At 39.9% G+C, this 17,243-nt stretch overlaps 1 protein-coding gene across 1 annotated transcript in view; it reads left to right on the top strand.

Moving 5' to 3' along the window:
• The window catches only part of LOC136439528 (tRNA-splicing endonuclease subunit Sen54-like), a 38,406-nt gene that overhangs the window by 10,182 nt on the left and 10,981 nt on the right, over positions 1-17,243 (top strand). The window contains exons 8-9 of the mRNA XM_066434945.1: positions 1,071-1,131; positions 9,330-9,440. Of these exons, the coding sequence (XP_066291042.1) occupies positions 1,071-1,131; positions 9,330-9,440 (172 nt within the window). The remainder of the gene's footprint in view (positions 1-1,070; positions 1,132-9,329; positions 9,441-17,243) is intronic.

Raw genomic sequence — 17,243 nt, 5'->3', positions numbered from 1 at the left:
TTTTCATGCTTTGGAAAGCACACGTCCTTCACCGTGATCTAATTCAGACATGCCAGCCTCTCATGTCAGACAGTCTGAGGGGCCGATCTATACAAAGACCCACTCATCATTATTGTACTAATTTGTAGTGCAGTGAGACATATGATATTTCTAATGGGCTACTTTTGAATCAAAGTCATGCACAATCCCAGACATATCAACTTTCACATGACTAAGAATAAATGATTAATATATAAGTTGTAATGTTTGGATATTACTGCTATTCACCATAGATACAATTAATACATACATTACGTATATTGCAGAACATTACATTACATACATGTACATGTATATTATATTATATTTCTCCACTTATGTTCATGTACATGTATAAGGCCACATCAATTTAATTTCTTGGTTAACAGATTTTTATTTTTTGTTCTAGCAAAATAAAAATCATGAAAACAGAAGGCTGGGGTGAAAACTTGACCCTGTTCACTCCCTGATACTGTGTGCACCAAAGTACAAACTTTCCTCTGAGATTCTGTTTTCATGCTGTTTATCCAATCTAGCATTTGTTTTTACATTTTTTTTATTCTGTTAATCAAGAAAATAGATTGGTGTGGCCTAAGCACTGAATTTACATGTTGTGTAATGCTACTTGTACATACTTAGGTAGTCAGATGGTTGTCAAAGTTATTTGCTTTTCTCTCTTATTCAAGGAGGTTATATTAGCAGCAAGGACAAGAAAATTAATGCAGTTAGTTTACCATAATATTATAAATTATGTAACTAACTTTCGAACAGAAACATTCAAAAATAGTGATTATAGAACATACCTGAAAAACAAGATTCCTTATTCCTTGTAGTTTAACAAAGTTCCTCCATATGACATCACAATTATATTTACTGGACTGCACTCAATAATGTGACAAAGGAAAACCACACTTCCAGCATGTAATTTCTGTTCATTGCTTTTAAACAATGTATATAGTATACATTGATAATTTTTGATATATGACACAAAAGACTTGTATAATAACAACCTCGTGATATTTCTGTAAACAAAGTTGTTTTTTGTTACTCAGGTGCCATCTTGAGCAGGTTGCAGGTGATACAAAATATCAGCCTGGAGAAAGAGTGTAGCAGGTCGGTATGGCAAATCCTCACATCGTTTAGAGCTTCCTTAACATCTACTAACATAATTCCACCAGGGTACATAATTCTGCCACCCTGAAAAGATAAGTCCAAACAGCTCTCTAACCCAACGTCCCCCAGTATAATGCACTCCTGTATTTCTAAACTGTGCATACCTGGGAAAGATCTCTCAAACCCACTGTTTTTCACATTGTGGTGGATTTATGTAACCCAGCGGATTAATGTTAATGGAGTTACATACACATTAGTCAACATTGGCTGAGTGAGCAAGGATTCGACAGCCAATCTAACAATTTTCATAGATAAAGAACAAATTTTTTGTGTTTTGTTGTCTCAATAGATCATACTATAACATCTTGCATCATATTCCAATTATGAAATCAAGGGTTACACAAATCCAGTTTTGGTCGCCTTAACTGTTTTAAAAACTGCTTACAAATTTGTTAAGCCTTGATATATGTATGTATGCAGCAAACTGCTTGTTTATATCCATGCAATATATTAATCATGCCTATTCATAACAGAGTTGTGTAGTAAATTATATGAATATTATGTATGTGATGTAAAAATGTGTTTTGAACAGTTGATCTGTATGGAAACCTCAGTGATGCTACAGTAGAGGTTGCAATCGGAGCTAAATTTTACATAACAATGGAGTCTATTTCTGTGAAATTAATTTCCTTTTGCTGCGTTCCTTTCTTGGTAAAGAGGGAAAGGGAGGCTTTTGAGGTGTTTTGAATTTGTGTTTGTGTTTGAGACAATTTTGTGGAACAATAATCATACAAGGGTGACATATTCATGGTGTCATGATTTTCGGTGGAGAAACCCACGAGAACATGAAAGTTTGAAGCTTGACAGTATTTTGCTGTTACATGTAAGATCACATGGCAAGCCACGTCACTGCATTGAAATTACTGGTAACATCTACTAGGGTACATACATGTAATTCCACCACCCTGAAAAGGTACGTCCAAACAGATCTCCAACCCAGAATAATGCACTCCTGTTTATGTAAACTATGCATACCTGCATGCGGGTCGCTGCACAAGACATATCTCAACCCCACTGTTTTTCAAAGTTGCGGATTTATGTAACCCAGCAGATTAATGTTAATGGAGGCTACAACAGACATTTGTGATTATTGATGAAATAAAAGCCAAACAAGTTTGGCAGAAAAGCCATTGGACAGCTTGTGTAACAAATAACTGGTGAAGCTCACGGAATGTCTGGTATTCTTACAGTCAAACCTATACAAGTGCCCACCTCTACATTAAGATCACCTGGCCAATGTGACCACTTTTTGTTGTTCCCTTTAGAAAATCTGACACAATTATTAAGAATCCTGTCTATATATAGCAGGGCTCTAGCCAGCTCGAAATTTTATTCTGTAAGCCTACTTTCAAGGACGTGGGGGGGGGGGCAGCGCAGAAGGCCCGATTGACCGCCTAGGGGTATGCCCCCTTGGAAAGGTTGGATATATAGTGACTGCCTGTCCACATTTCCAGATTTCATCGGTCCCCTGAGTGGTCTTCTTGGACAGCTTTGACTGTATGTATTAACACAATTACACTTACGTACACATAGACAATACAAGGAGAGAGCTACGCGGTTTGGGGCATGTGATGTCTTTAATCTGTGTGAAACTGCTCCATAGTAGAGGCTTATCGGTTGTACAAAGACATCAACGGCCAAAGACTGTGGTCTTGGCAAATACGAACTGTAGTGTATTACGTACAGTGAAGTTACACAATTCTATACATTCTTGAAAGAAGTGAAATAGCAGCAAGGGCGGGATGGTGGTAACATCAAGCGGGAGGCGAGCCCAGCCGCGCTGTTCAGCACGGCGGATGCCGCAGAATGGAGGCCACGAGCGGAGGTCAGAGGTCGCTTCCTCCAGCGTAATTCCCTATGATTGGTCCAGACCAATCCTACTATAATTACACTTACGTACACATAGACAATACAAGGAGAGAGCTACGCGGTTTGGGGCATGTGATGTCTTTAATCTGTGTGAAACTGCTCCATAGTAGAGGCTTATCGGTTGTACAAAGACATCAACGGCCAAGCCGAAAGTAATGAGGGCCCCAAAACGCGTAGTAGAAAATGTAGTAAGTCGTAGTGGTATGGTAAAACTAATTTAAAGAGTAGCTAGATAATCGAGTTCAATCAAAAACAGTCCAAGGCTGGTGAAGGATGCACCGCAGAACGTCACCGGGCACTGTCGAACAGCGTAGAGTCAGGCCGGAAAAGGTGCGTCGGCGTGGAGAACTCTAACTTGAGTACTGTGAAGTAGGCCATGGGCGGGCGCTGGGAGTCTTCGGTACGCAGCTGGAGCTGGTTTTGTTGCACTGACAATCTTTCTGTGCAAAACTAATCTAGTCTAATCTACTCTACTCTACTCTACTGAGGTGAGTCAAAAATTGCGAAGCGTGATCCCAGGCTGGTGACGATCTCGCTGCAGGGCACTGCCGCGAACTCCAGGTCGGCCCGGAACGTTAAGTCGCATCGACGTGGAATGGGGGTCCTGAGAGTCTTGAGTACGCTGCTGTAGATGCCCACCGCATTTTTGTAGTCCGTGTAGGTACGGATGGAAAGAGGGAAAGGCGTGTGATGAGGAAGGACCGCTCGTGGAGGCTCGTCGCGAGAAGAAAGATGGCTGCCAAAGTCCCGCGGTTGTCTCGCGAGACCACGCATAAATGGCGTGGGGTGGGGAGGGGGGCTGTCGTTCCGATCGCTGTGGACTCTCTGTGTAGACGTTGTTGTAGCGCAAGCTTAGGATCAGGCAGGAACGGGTGTGCAGTCCCCGGCTCAGGTGAAGAAGAAACTCGCTTCGGGACGCCGCCACGGATTACATGACAGTGTAGAGACAGCCGAAATCAGTCGTCGGGTGGAGCTCTAACTTATTAGGACTGCGAATCCATGTGTGGGCAACGTTACTGGGAGTCCATTTGCACGCTTCGGCAGTTCAGCACACCGCGGCCCTGTCTGAGTCGGGCCTGGCAGATTCGTGCGCCTCGATAGCTGGGGGACGTCGCACGGTAAGTTGAAACTTGCTTAATGGAAGCTCGAGAGGGGAAAAGTTTCCGACCGGAACATCAAGCGGGAGGCGAGCCCAGCCGCGCTGTTCAGCACGGCGGATGCCGCAGAATGGAGGCCACGAGCGGAGGTCAGAGGTCGCTTCCTCCAGCGTAATTCCCTATGATTGGTCCAGACCAATCCTACTATAAACAAACACCTTTGTCAGAAGGGTGACATTGCCAATTGAAAGTAACTAGTATAGTAGTAGTGGTCCACTGTTTTCTGCTGCTGCGGTAGTTGAAACATCCTGCAGCCGCATTCAGTCTTCCTTCAGTCCCTTCTACTTTGTCCGATTCGCTGCGAGCTTCCTTAGCTCCAGAAAGTTTCTTTCCGACCGCAACGGTCCTTGCCCTCTTTCCTTCAGGTCTGCCCTCAGAAGGCTCAGTAAGTTTTTGCAGTGTCTTCCTTTTCTGGAACTAACTAGTATATTACGCCAAAAATAGTTACTCAAGCAACTGGATAAAATTTTGAAACAGTCAGACGTTTCAGACAGCATCCGCTATCTTTTGTCAGTGAGTAACTATTTTTGGCGTATCTTATTACCTGGATGTCAACGTAACTAGTATATTGTGCTGGCACACATACATGAAGAGTCAATGGCCTCATTCAGACAGCCCAGTAGTACAGATGAAAAATAGACACAACCCAACCTGCCAGCAGGCAGATTCATCATGCAGTCACCTTCTAAAGTTTACTCCTAATCCCCAAGACACTGTCACACTTTTTACAGATCACAGGCCTTGTCAAGAACGACCTAAAACCCATCTAAGAGGTCGTTCGAGCCTGTCTCCACGGTACAGTGTAAATGTACAATGTAAAATGTCAATGTATCTCGCAGACGGTGAAGCAATGCCTTAGGGTTATTTCTCTGACAATTTGAAGCGGGGGAAAGCAGAAAACGCCAAAAATAGTCACTCAAGCAAATGGGGAAAAATTTAGAAACAGATTTTTCGGATAGCATCCGCTGTCTTTCGTCAGTGACTAAGGAAATGATTGAAAAACCAAATTTTATACCAAAACTATGAATACTAACTAATAAGCAAAGCAGAAAAGTCTACTTGATCTTCCTCATTTCGTTTCTGTCTAGCGTTTTATTCTTTGAGCTGTAAACTACTGTTCCGATTTGTAACAGATTTTATATCATCCACTACCCATTCTATGAATAGTAGTGCTGTTCTTGTAAAAGATATTCCGAAGTCCATTTTTTTCTCACTAATGTTTAATTAAGACAGTTCTTGGAACAGTTTTCTATCTTTATATCACACATAAGTTTGTGCGATACTGTGAATTTTAGTTTCGCAGTGGTACTAAGTAATCATTTAGCAGAAGGGGGAAAATGTGGTTTTTGCTGTGTATGAAATTGACAGTTGAAACAATTCTGTAGGTGTACTGTTGTCATACAAGGGAGACATTCATGGTGTCCTGAATTTGCGATGAGGAGATCACTGCGAAAACCCCAAAAATGAAACCACCACAAAGTTAAAGGCGTCCAGAGCATTTTATGAGGCTTGGAATTTTAATTTAAAAACCCAACTTTCTAGTCATTCCTACAGATAGCAAGTTTCAATAGCACTTTACCATTACATATCGAAATCAAATGAGCAAAGATACAAAGTCGTTGTGTGGTGAAAACTGATAGAAAATCCAAGCCCTAATAGACTGATCCTGACTGTCCATCACAATTAGCGGTTCGACTAAATGAGAGAGTGACTGCATGTCCGTCAAATATTTTCATTTTTATGTTTTGAATTTGCATTTATACGTTTTAACGGAGGTAGGCGGGGCTATGGTATCTACAGTATTTACAGTAGGCGCGTGAAACTAGAAGATTACCATTTTTGAGCCGTTTTTGCGCACTTTTGAAAAGAAATCCGAACGCAAATGTGGTAAACAGTGGTATTAATTGTCAATTTCATAAAGATAACACCAACTAGAATAATTCCAATTTTCAAGTCTTATAAAATGCTCTGGGTGCCTTTAAGGTTTCACGATTCACAGTTACTGTAGATGTTTTGGGCAGTTATTGCAAAATGATGATATACCAATTAGTGTTTGAAACAAGCACTGGTGCAAACGTGCAAAAGAACTGTCAATCAAAATTCCTGTTCCCATGGATACCCCACTTTCTGCTGTGACTGCAATTTTCCACAAGCATTCTTCACTGTACTTGTATGAATGCAGAATTTTTATTTTAGAATCTCAATTTTAGTTTCTTTCCTATATCTAGTTGAAGTGGTTTTCAGCTGTTACATAAAAGGAAATGAAAATGAAATCTAATTATGACACAGACATAATAGAAAATAAGTGTAGATAGTCTTTCAAAAAGTAATGCTAAGGCCACACCAATTCAATTTCTTGGTTAACAGATTTTTACTTTTAATTTTAGCTAAAAAAATCATGAAAACAGAAGGCTGGCCCAGGGGTGAAAACTTACACCTGACCCTGTTCACTCCCTGATACTATGTGCACCAGTAAAAACATTCCTGAGATTCTGTTTTCATGTTGTTTTTCCAATCTATTTTTTATTTTATTTTATTTTTATTCCGTTAACCAAGAAAATAAATTGGTGTGGCCTAAACAACAGTACCCTGGGAGTCCAGACACGGTAATCGGTGCGCCACCGAGCACCGCACGCGCGCCTAAGCTTTCCCGGCCCACCCTCCCGCTGCCCCCCGAAGACAGACCCCGCCCCAATCTCCGCTGTAAACCTGTATATCGGCTAGCGGAGCTTGGGTTTACAGCGGAGATTGGGGCGGGGTCGGTCTTCGGGGGGCAGCGGGAGGGTGGGCAGGGAAAGCTTGGGAGGGCGTGCGGTGCTCGGTGGCGCGCCGATTACGGTGTCTGGACTCCCAGGGTAAAACAACAGTATCAAATTGTGTAAAACACTTTTTTAAATGATAGCTGATTATATTTACATGTGGCTGCTGTGTGCTGTTTTGTAACAATTTGAAATCAGGTGATTCTATATCAGAGAGACCAGCTTACTTATGCAGTGTGCAATGAATTTGAATACAGTAACGTAAATAGCTCCTTATAATGGTCTAATTACAGTATCGGTGATTAACCCAAGTTGAGACCAAGATAAAAGATGTGCCATCTGGCTTGTTAAGAGACACATCTTCTCAAGTAGACCGTGAAAGCCTAAATTAGCCTTTATGCTTCAGCAGTCTCCCCTTATTACCTCAGCCTTAAGTTGATGCATGAGACATTAAGCTTACCTCACCCCACCTGGGTGAACAACTGCTGTGCATTGTAACCTCCGCAAATTTGTAAGCCTCCATAGCAGGCTCTACTGGGCCTTTTGGGGGGGGGGGCTTATACCGTAAAATTCCTATTTACGTACGCACCCCTCCTAACCTACGCACCCCCGATTTGGGGGCCATTGCGGGCCTGACTCAGTGAGTTGAAATGTTCAGGGGAAAAACCCTCCTAATGTAAACACCCCCTCTCCAGCATTTCGGTGGATAGCTAGAGGTTGACATGATCATCCTTCCGACGATGTTTACCGACTTAAAGGGTTACTGAGAAAATGTTTCTGGGTAGAAAATGTCAAATAATTTAAATATATGTATTATTTATTCTTTATTACTGATTGATTGTGTGGTAGCATTCCACACTTCATTTGCATGAAGATGTACCGTACTCTCAAGCTGATATGCGATTTTTCCGAGGAAGAACCCCTCCTAACGTACGCACCCCGACTTTGGCGTCGGCCTGGAACACCTGCTTGCGACTTGAAAAGTTTAAAAAGTGCGTACGTAAATGGGGATTTTACAGTAATACGCCTTTTGCAGCCAGCGCATAACCATCATGCAGCCAGACTGTAACCGTTTGGCCAGCCAAATTGTTACAGTCTGCTACATAATAATATTAGATATTTAGATCAAATAAGATGAGGTTAAATTGACTTTTTGAAGGATGAATTTCGCAGTTTTTCCATTACAAATGTCCAGAATGAGAAGTCAATTTGGTGCAGCCATATCTTAGGTTCTAGAAATTATGTCTCTTAATTTCTTCATTTCTTTATTAAGAATTGCATCAAGACAATACATAGTGGAACGCCAGGCAGCCAAGCTGATGTTGCGGACCACTTAACTTTACAATTGCATTGAAGTACAACAATAAAATACTAGAAACAATTCAGTATACAATTTGAAGTAATACATTAAAGTGCACATTTTAAAGGTGTCTCAGCTGCAAGCAAATCTTTTCGTTGTTTCAATATACGTATGCAGTGCCCCAGACAGTTGTTTGTTTATCTCAAAGTTGTCAATATCTCTTAATGTGCATGGCATGAAATTTGTCTGCCTCGGTAACAAGTCGATGGATCCTGTTTATATTATCTCCCATCAAGACTGTGTTGTGATGGATGATTCTCCATTAAGGCAGAGATTTGAGTCTGATTTATTTATCTATCTACTCGTATAGCTTTTACTGTTAGATTCCAAGGCTAAGATTACTATACCTGTGTAGATTTTATCTTTGACTTTTCTTCAGTTAGTAGGGTATTAGAATGGAGATGTGGACTATAACAGCAAGGCTTGAACTGAGGCACAAGGATGAAATGTCTATCTAATAATAATGGTTTTTATTGGTCAGAAATTACCCACAACGGCGGCCTTTCTAGCGCTAAATTGATGCAGGGTATTACAGGTTTCACACAATACACATTCAACATATATATAACATCTTATCCACACTTGCATTTTGTGGAACTGTCGCAAGGGTCTGGGCGGCTGCCATTCGGCGCCACCAGGTGACCTCAATACGACTTTCCCCAACCGAAGTAAGGTACCCATTTACACCTGGATGGAGTGAGGAAAGTCGTGTAAAGTGCCTTTCCCAAGGGCACAAGATCGGTGACATGACAGGATTCGAACTCGGGACCTCTTGGTTCTGAGTCGAACGCTCTGCCGTTGCGCCACACGACCCCACCCCAAAATCTGTTGGACTGAAGATGTCATTCTGCCAAATCATTAATACGTCACCGCAAAATACAGTTACTGAGCTACACACTGAATGTTAGTTAGTCTGGAAGGGTTGCAAAGCAATATGGATAAGGGGATGAAGTCTGACATCTCTAATTGGCTTGTTGTTATTTTCCTGTGCAGCCTCCCGAAACCTGACAGATACCTGGACATCGCATATGATGTGTTCCTACCAGATTCTCACTTCAAGAAATCCAAGCCTGGCAGACCCAATCTCAGGGTTTGTGTTCAGAGGTAAGAACTTTTGTTTAAAGGAGTCCTAAAGTCCAGAGGGGGGAGTTATTTTCCAATAGATGATAATTTTAGGAAGTAAAAATGAATACTTTTTACAGTATACGATAAAGTACCCACTAGTCCAATGCGCATCAAAAATCATTCAGTATTCTACCGAATTCCCCAGATGACCCTCTATTTTCTAATTAATTAAATCAAACAACCTCAGCCTATGGCTTATTACAATGTGCCTGACAAGGCCTGAGGAAATTTAGATTACAAAAAGAATGTGGTTAAGAAAAACTCGTCTTGCTTTGTGTTCTTTTATATCTTATTAACAATTGTCCTTCTTATTGTGCTTAATCCCCCTCATCTATGCCAAAAATACTCACCATTAAAGATATATGTTTACACATAGGGAATACATGGGTAGGGTCTGCAAGGGTTTAGTGAGTATCATATTGTTTTAAAAAACACACCTTGTGTAATTCGCCATAAGCAAAATTCTGTAAAAAGTCGGCTGATTATGTATTCATTGATACATAATCTAGTGGAAAATAACACCGCCTTCTGGAGTTTAGGACTCCTTTAAAGCCTCCTTGCAACAGAACTTGAGCTTTTGAAGGTGACAGATAGCTCTATGCATGTGTAATGAGGCTCATTTATTTCAAAGCATTCATGGTTTTGCAAAAATATGAATTAATAGTTTTCATCCCATTACAAATCATGGTCTGTCCTTGGTGCTGAACAGCACTCAGCTAATATAGTTAGCTTGAAGCTTTAAGGATTGTGGTGTATGTTTTGATGTTACAATGCCTTTTACATACTGAAAACCATACTGATATTGGGGCTAAATAGCTCTTAAGTGATATTTTAGATGATGTTGTTTTTGTAGCTTTAGCTGTTGACTTCGTCATGGAAAGCAATGCATAAAAAATCATTTTTTAACCTAGCTATCTACGAGTATGCACAAGACATTACAAGGACTGAATGAATATTTTACATATAGCTGTAACATTGACATGATTCCACCAGGGTACATGATTCCGCCACCCTGAAAAGATATGTTTCAACAGATCTCCAAGAGTCCAACCCAACGTCCCCCAGTATAATGCACTCCTGTATATCTAAACTGTGCATACCTGGGGGGTGCTGCACTAGATACACTGTATATACCTTAAACCCACTGTTTTTCAAAGTGGCGGATTTATGTAACCCGGCGGATTAATGTTAATGGAGGTTATATTAAGTGGATGGCTTTGTCAAAGAATGAGTTAGAGTCTTTCCGGTGCTACCATAGGGAATTGACATGTTGAGTGCTGTCCCTGGTGCTGAAGTGTATTCAAAGACCGTTCAATTACCTTCCCTCTGAAAACCAAAGGATTACTTCCTTGTGCCCTTACTTTTCATTGCAATCCCCTCTCCTTGAAGATCTTGATTCATATTCTTTCATTGTCACTTCCTTCATATCTTCAGTCCCCGGGCAAATTCAATCTAAGCAAAAACGTGAGAAGCACCCTCAACTTCCAATCCTCCTGTGGTAAAAATAATGTCGTAGACTATTGTTTTGACCTCTTATGCACAGCATGTCGGAAAGTCAAGCACAATTTTCTGAAGATTGCGTGCCAGGCAATAGCAGTTCAGGTTTTTGTTTCACGTTTTAGTTTGAACCTAAGACAAAAGACAGTATTGAGACAGATCCAGAAGAAAAGGCATGCCACTAAGCACACCTGACTTAAGCCTCTGTCACACATAACCATGGCCTCCTGACCTTCTCCAGACCATAGTTGTGAGCAACGTCATCTGTCATTGGGACTTGGTCAGCGAGGTTGCCTATTTAGCGTTAGAAGTCGTTTGTGTCAGTCAACTGTAGATTCTGCCAGAGGGGTTAAAGTTGACCCTCTGGGACCAAGATAAATTGTTCAACCTATTTGGGCCGTACCAAGCTGTAGTTAGCTGTATTTTCCTAGAAAAGGTTAGGCTCCGGCTAGTTTTGATGTGTTTTTATCTCCATGATAAATGAAGATATAGTTTTGGGTGTGTCTGTGTGTGTGTGTGTGTGTCTGTTTGTCTGTTTGTCTGTCTGTTTGTGTTTCCGCACTACTGTAGTCAGCATAACTCAAGACCCTCTTGATGGATTACGATGATATTTGGTATGTGTGCAGGGTCGATTTTGGGCCCCCTGGTATGTGACCTCGGTACTGCAGCAGAACTTCCGTTTCTTTTGACCTGGATGTGCTATGGTCTTGATTTTTGGGTGGCTGATAGCTTGTGATGTAATAAAAAAGTAATGTAGGTTATATTAGGGCCCCCTAGTTATGTGTTGCTGGGCTTTCTGCTTGTGGTTTTCTTTTGTCTACCAGCCAAATAGGCAAAAACCTGACAAAGTAGAAAGCAGGACAAATGTCAAAAAAACAAGCCGGGGTCTAACCTTCAGTTGGAGATTACCCCTAACTACAGCTCGGTACAGTATAAGTTGGTCAGATTCATCTTATGAAACATGAAAGAAATAGGTACAGTGAAACAGTTTAATGATCTGAATGTGCCCCTTCCTTTTAACACTAATTGATAGCTTCAATTTCTCTACAATGAACCCTAGTAAACCACCCTTTCAGACCCAAGTCTGGCAGAGAATAACAATGCTACATATAGAATACAACACGGGGTATTCCGTATCACCCGAGGTACCAGCCCGACCGCGGGTAGGATCACCTGACGGCCGTAGGATACGGGTAGTTATCACACGGTCCGGAACACCCGTATCAGGCCCAGGTATGACATAAATATAGAATACAACACGGGGTATTCCAAATCCGGTATTCGAATTTTCGACGGTGGCGGAACCGGCGCGCTCGAAATGCATTCGAAATATTCTATGGAAGCCTGTGTGATACAACTCCAGAACCTCATGTGATACGGATAGTCATCACACGGTCCGGAACACCCGTATCAGGCCCAGGCATGACATAAAGAATGTTACAGTATGCAGTAAATGCTTTCAAACAACTTTCATATAAATCATGTAGAGATCGTCATTTCTGGAAGCTTGGATTTTCCCAGTTAATCATATTGATTAGCAGAGGAAAATGTAGACGCATTCAAATTTGGTACTTAGCTACTGTTATGTAAACTATGACTTGAGAAATGGTTTTATCCTTTTGCTGCTTGCTTCCGTCGTTATGTTATATAATGGCATGCTATTTTTAAGACAGCCAATCGACTTCAATACACGATATGGCAGTGCAATGTAAGTTGGATTATCCTTAACAAGCTATCAAGTTACGCAATCATTTAGAAGAGTATTACATAAACTGACTACATAACAGTTTTGACATCTTTTTTAGTTTGCTTAATTCTTTGATGTAAAGTAGAATAACAATATAGAAGCACATCATCAAGTCTAGACACAAAGAGAAACTGTTGAGGCTGTGAAAGAATTAATATGTGCATATATTACAGAGTTATACATAGCTAATGGATAGCTACCATCATCCAATTATCTTCTTGCCTCCAGCATGAGTTTCTATTCATGCCTAACAGTTGTACTGATTTAACGTTAGAGCAAAGGTCATCACTTAGAATGCAGGGAACTGTGAGAAAATCTGTCTCTTGAAAACAGACCTTCTGCTGAGGAGGAGACTAACAGATATAATTTATATACATGAATACAATCATTTTTTCATACATTGGTAACCGACAGCGGTAAGTTAAGATTTTATGCAAAATGTAAAACCATGTACAACAAAGAGGAATATCTTGATCTTGCAAATATTGACATACGCTCAGCCATTAGCAAAATTAGAGTCAGTGCTCATCCTTTTGAAATAGAAAGAGGCCAGGATTGAAAATAGAATGATATACAAAAGAGTTTGTAAGTATTGCAGTACAAATGCCTTTGAAGATGAAATACACTTTATTTCTAACTGATATAGCACGAAATGAGTTTTTTATTCAGACCACTAAAATCTATCCGAAATTCTCTAAGCTTACAGACAAAGTAAAGACCATTCTTCTTTTAACTACCAAAAACCCACAAATTATAGAAAAGATGGGACATTACGTTTTCCATTGTTTACAAAAGAGAAGTCAAACCCTTCACTAGTTATAGACAATATTACGTTTGTATAGTCCAGTCTAGTCGCTTTTATGCCTATTTTTTACCCTGTTATTTTTGTATGTTGTTTGCAATTAGCCTTCTGGCAGGAATTTGCAATGAACTTATTACATATATGGGGATGACCCCTGTTTATTGGGCCTTAAGAGAATACTGTACAATTTATTGATTACATTTCGGATATTCCATATGATGGAGACAGTGCAGAGTAGAAATTTTAAACAATAAAATGGGGAATGTTGAATGAGTTTTAAGTGAGTTTAGGAGATACAAAAATGACCTGAACTTCGTAGAAGTACCATTAACTGCAGAGTACATGTATGCCCTGTAACCTTTTACTTGTAATATCTATATATACGAGGGGTGATCAATAAGTCCTCTGCCTCACCCAGAAATAAGGTGCAGAACTCACATTTTGGGGCATGATTATGTAGTATGACTTATTTTAGCAATATCCACCAAATTTCACATTTTTATGGTCATTACTTTCCAGTCCACGTCCATTTAAAAATCAGTAAGTAAGAGGCGAGAAAAACAAGGTTGACCTGTGATAAGCGCTGTGTGGGTGGAGTTTCTCATGCCATGAATTGGCATAAAATCCTTAAGTAATGATCACAATGATTTGAATTTTGGTAGACATTGATTAAAGCCTATATACTTCAAAATTATTTCCCGATATTTGAGTTGTGCACCTTATTTCTGGGTGAGGCTGAGGACTTATTGATCACCCCTCGAATACAGTTGAGCGGTTACTGGTAACAAATGTGATGACTTATGGCACAAATAAACTCGCCTACCATATCTTACGACCAAATATCACCAAATCCCCATATTCACATCTTAATCATCAATATGCCAGACACATCACAGCAGAAATTTACATTAACAATCAATCAGCAGAATATGATTTATGAGGTTTACAGTGAGAGGGATATATATAGACTTTATCATTTAACCATTGATGTAAGAACTCATAAACAGATTCATCATTAATATAATTGTGTGACAATAACATTAATCCTAACTGATAGTTGCTAATGGTGAATTAGGTGGTTTATGAAACATTTAAATCATTGTAATGCCTGTATACATATATGTGTTGGTGGGATCCCTATATTGCTGTACAAAGACTGCTACACAATTTCCCAATAGTACTGTGAATGCCATTTAATTTCGCATGGTTTTTATTTCGCAGTAGAGAGAAAATGGCGTGTTCGCGGTGGTTTTAAGTTCACATTTGAAACAATAGTAGCGCTGCAGTCATAGGTCAGCAAAAAGTGTTGCGGCGGCTATATGTTTGCACTGAAAGTTCACCGCGAAAACGGCGAACATAAAACCACCACGAAGATATCTGCATTTACAATTATCTAGGAGAGGAAATACATTGTAGTTTGCTGATAGAGTAAACAAGTGAGCAAATTTATGTATTATTGCTTGATAGTATTGATTGCAAATAGGACTACTTAACAGATCTTAAGCTGGTACCAACCTCCCCATTCAAATTAAAGGAAATCTAAGCAATATTAGGGTCCGAAAAATCGGATTTTAAAAGTCAATTTATTTAGTCATTTCTATACATGATTAGTTCAAACAACACTATCACAATGTATAGCAACGTCCATGATGCATAAATACGACGTTGTTGTGATGTGAGAACTCACTGAAAATCATGGCCAGAGTTCTTGTACTAACAAGGCTCGCAAAACTAAGAGGATCATCGTACGGCACGATTTTGTGCGGTTTTAAGATCCTAAAAGTATGAAGTTATTATGCAAATGTGCTAAACAATGTTAGTAAATATCACTACCATAAAGATTTCAGCATTTTTTTTATCTCCATTTTTTTGCCCTAATATTACTTTGGTTGCCTTTAAGAATATGTTATGAGCTCTCAGACTGATATTAGATGGAAATACTCATAATAAGGAGGAATGAAACATGGGACCAGCAGTACCATCAGTCACTATACTGACAGTGAAATACCTGCAAAATTACATAAAGTCATCTTGAGATACAGCATAGCTTGTACATCATCTCTTCATTATTTTCATAACTGTATCTGGGAGGTTCTTGACTTGTACAGGTTATATAAATCAGAGCTATAAATACATTCTTGAAGAGATTTGCTGTCAGGCCTTTGACATTTACAACTTATCTAAAGCTGAAATATGATGTGATAATGCATACTATGTCTGACAAGGGAGCCTTTCACTTCCCCGCCAGACAGTGCCATAAGCCGATAATGCCTGTTGTGCATTTGTAGTGGTCCTCTCTCTCTTCCATAAAGCTATCCCACCCACACATCTGAACAAAGGAAACATTTTTGTTAACGTTCTCCCCACTGCCTAACTCTGTAATCAATAGGGAATTGGATACTGAATGGCTATGAGTGCTAATTAAAGCTTAAACCATACACATGTAGGCGGTTATGTTAGATTAGGAAAAACTATTATCAGTTACCATCATTAGAATTAAAGGAGAAATTTCATTAACCAAAAGGTTTGATTCCCTTAAAGGGACATATTGTAAAATGAACATAAAACAAAATTCACTGTTTTTGGTTATCTTTCTACATCATTAATTATAGAATATACCTTATTACACTGCACAGCAATTTTCATTACGTATGGATGCGACTTTGTAGTATCGTGCAAACGTTTTGAAAAATAATTATATACACAATCCCCACCGCCGCTTGACTTGTCCGCCATTTTGTCCAACATTCCGACAAACCATCGCCGAACATGCGATCGAAAGCGCGACGTTCTGAAGTTTGTTCACTTGTGGTGTTTTTCCTATCACGCTCGATCTCCGACCTCAACGGTCGATTCAGATTTTTCTTAGCGTTCTACGCTGGCTTATTTGTATATTGAAAAATGGGGTCCACTACATTATATGCATACATGTATAAGCCAGATTTTGCATGTTTTGCGTTTTAAGTCATTTATCAAGGATGGAAATGTGACAAAATGACGAGAATATGTTGGAAATAAGTAACAAATAAGTAACAAAATTAATGTGAATCTGAATGTAAATTTTTCAAATTCTGAATATTCTTGGTTTTTGCCCCCCAGATTCTACAATACGTCCCTTTAAATCTTGATCTATTTGCAGCACATTGTATAGAAGTCTAGCGCAAAGCGATACCAGCAGATCCGAAAATCCCTTTTGAATGCCAGTCCTTTTACCTGGTGGTCTCTGATGGCACACGTTCAAAATCACAGATGGTAGCCTTGCTCGTTTCCATGACAACTCCATGGCAACTGTATCAACAATTCACAACACGTAGAGGCAGTGGCAAGAATAGCTTGAAATGAATGACTGTTACTGTAAATGCAGAAATGTTTGCGGTGGTTTTATGTTCGCGGGTTGTCGCGTTGAACTTTGAGCTCGAACTTAAAACCACCGCGAAACTTTTTGCCCACCAATGACTGTTAGTAGCGCTACTATTGTTTCAAACGTGACCTTAAAACCACCGCGAAAACTCCATTTTCTCCCTACCACGAAATAAAAACCGTGCAAACTTAAATGCATTTACAGTATATCTGTCTAGACATGAGATGGTAACCTTTAGTTGTAAATCTCAGACATCATTAGGCTCCATATCATATTGCCCAGGTTATGATATTTCAGCATTGTTAATGTACAGGGCCGTACTTTACTGGAAAAGCAGTAAACTGTGAAATTGAATGTCTGTCTTCCAGAAGAGCA

This window comes from Branchiostoma lanceolatum, chromosome 8, assembly GCF_035083965.1.
Source record: "Branchiostoma lanceolatum isolate klBraLanc5 chromosome 8, klBraLanc5.hap2, whole genome shotgun sequence".
In the NCBI taxonomy this organism is placed as follows: Eukaryota; Metazoa; Chordata; class Leptocardii; order Amphioxiformes; family Branchiostomatidae; genus Branchiostoma; species Branchiostoma lanceolatum.
The sequence above is the reverse complement of the archived record's forward strand: the minus strand, read 5'-3'. Positions and strand labels throughout refer to the sequence as shown.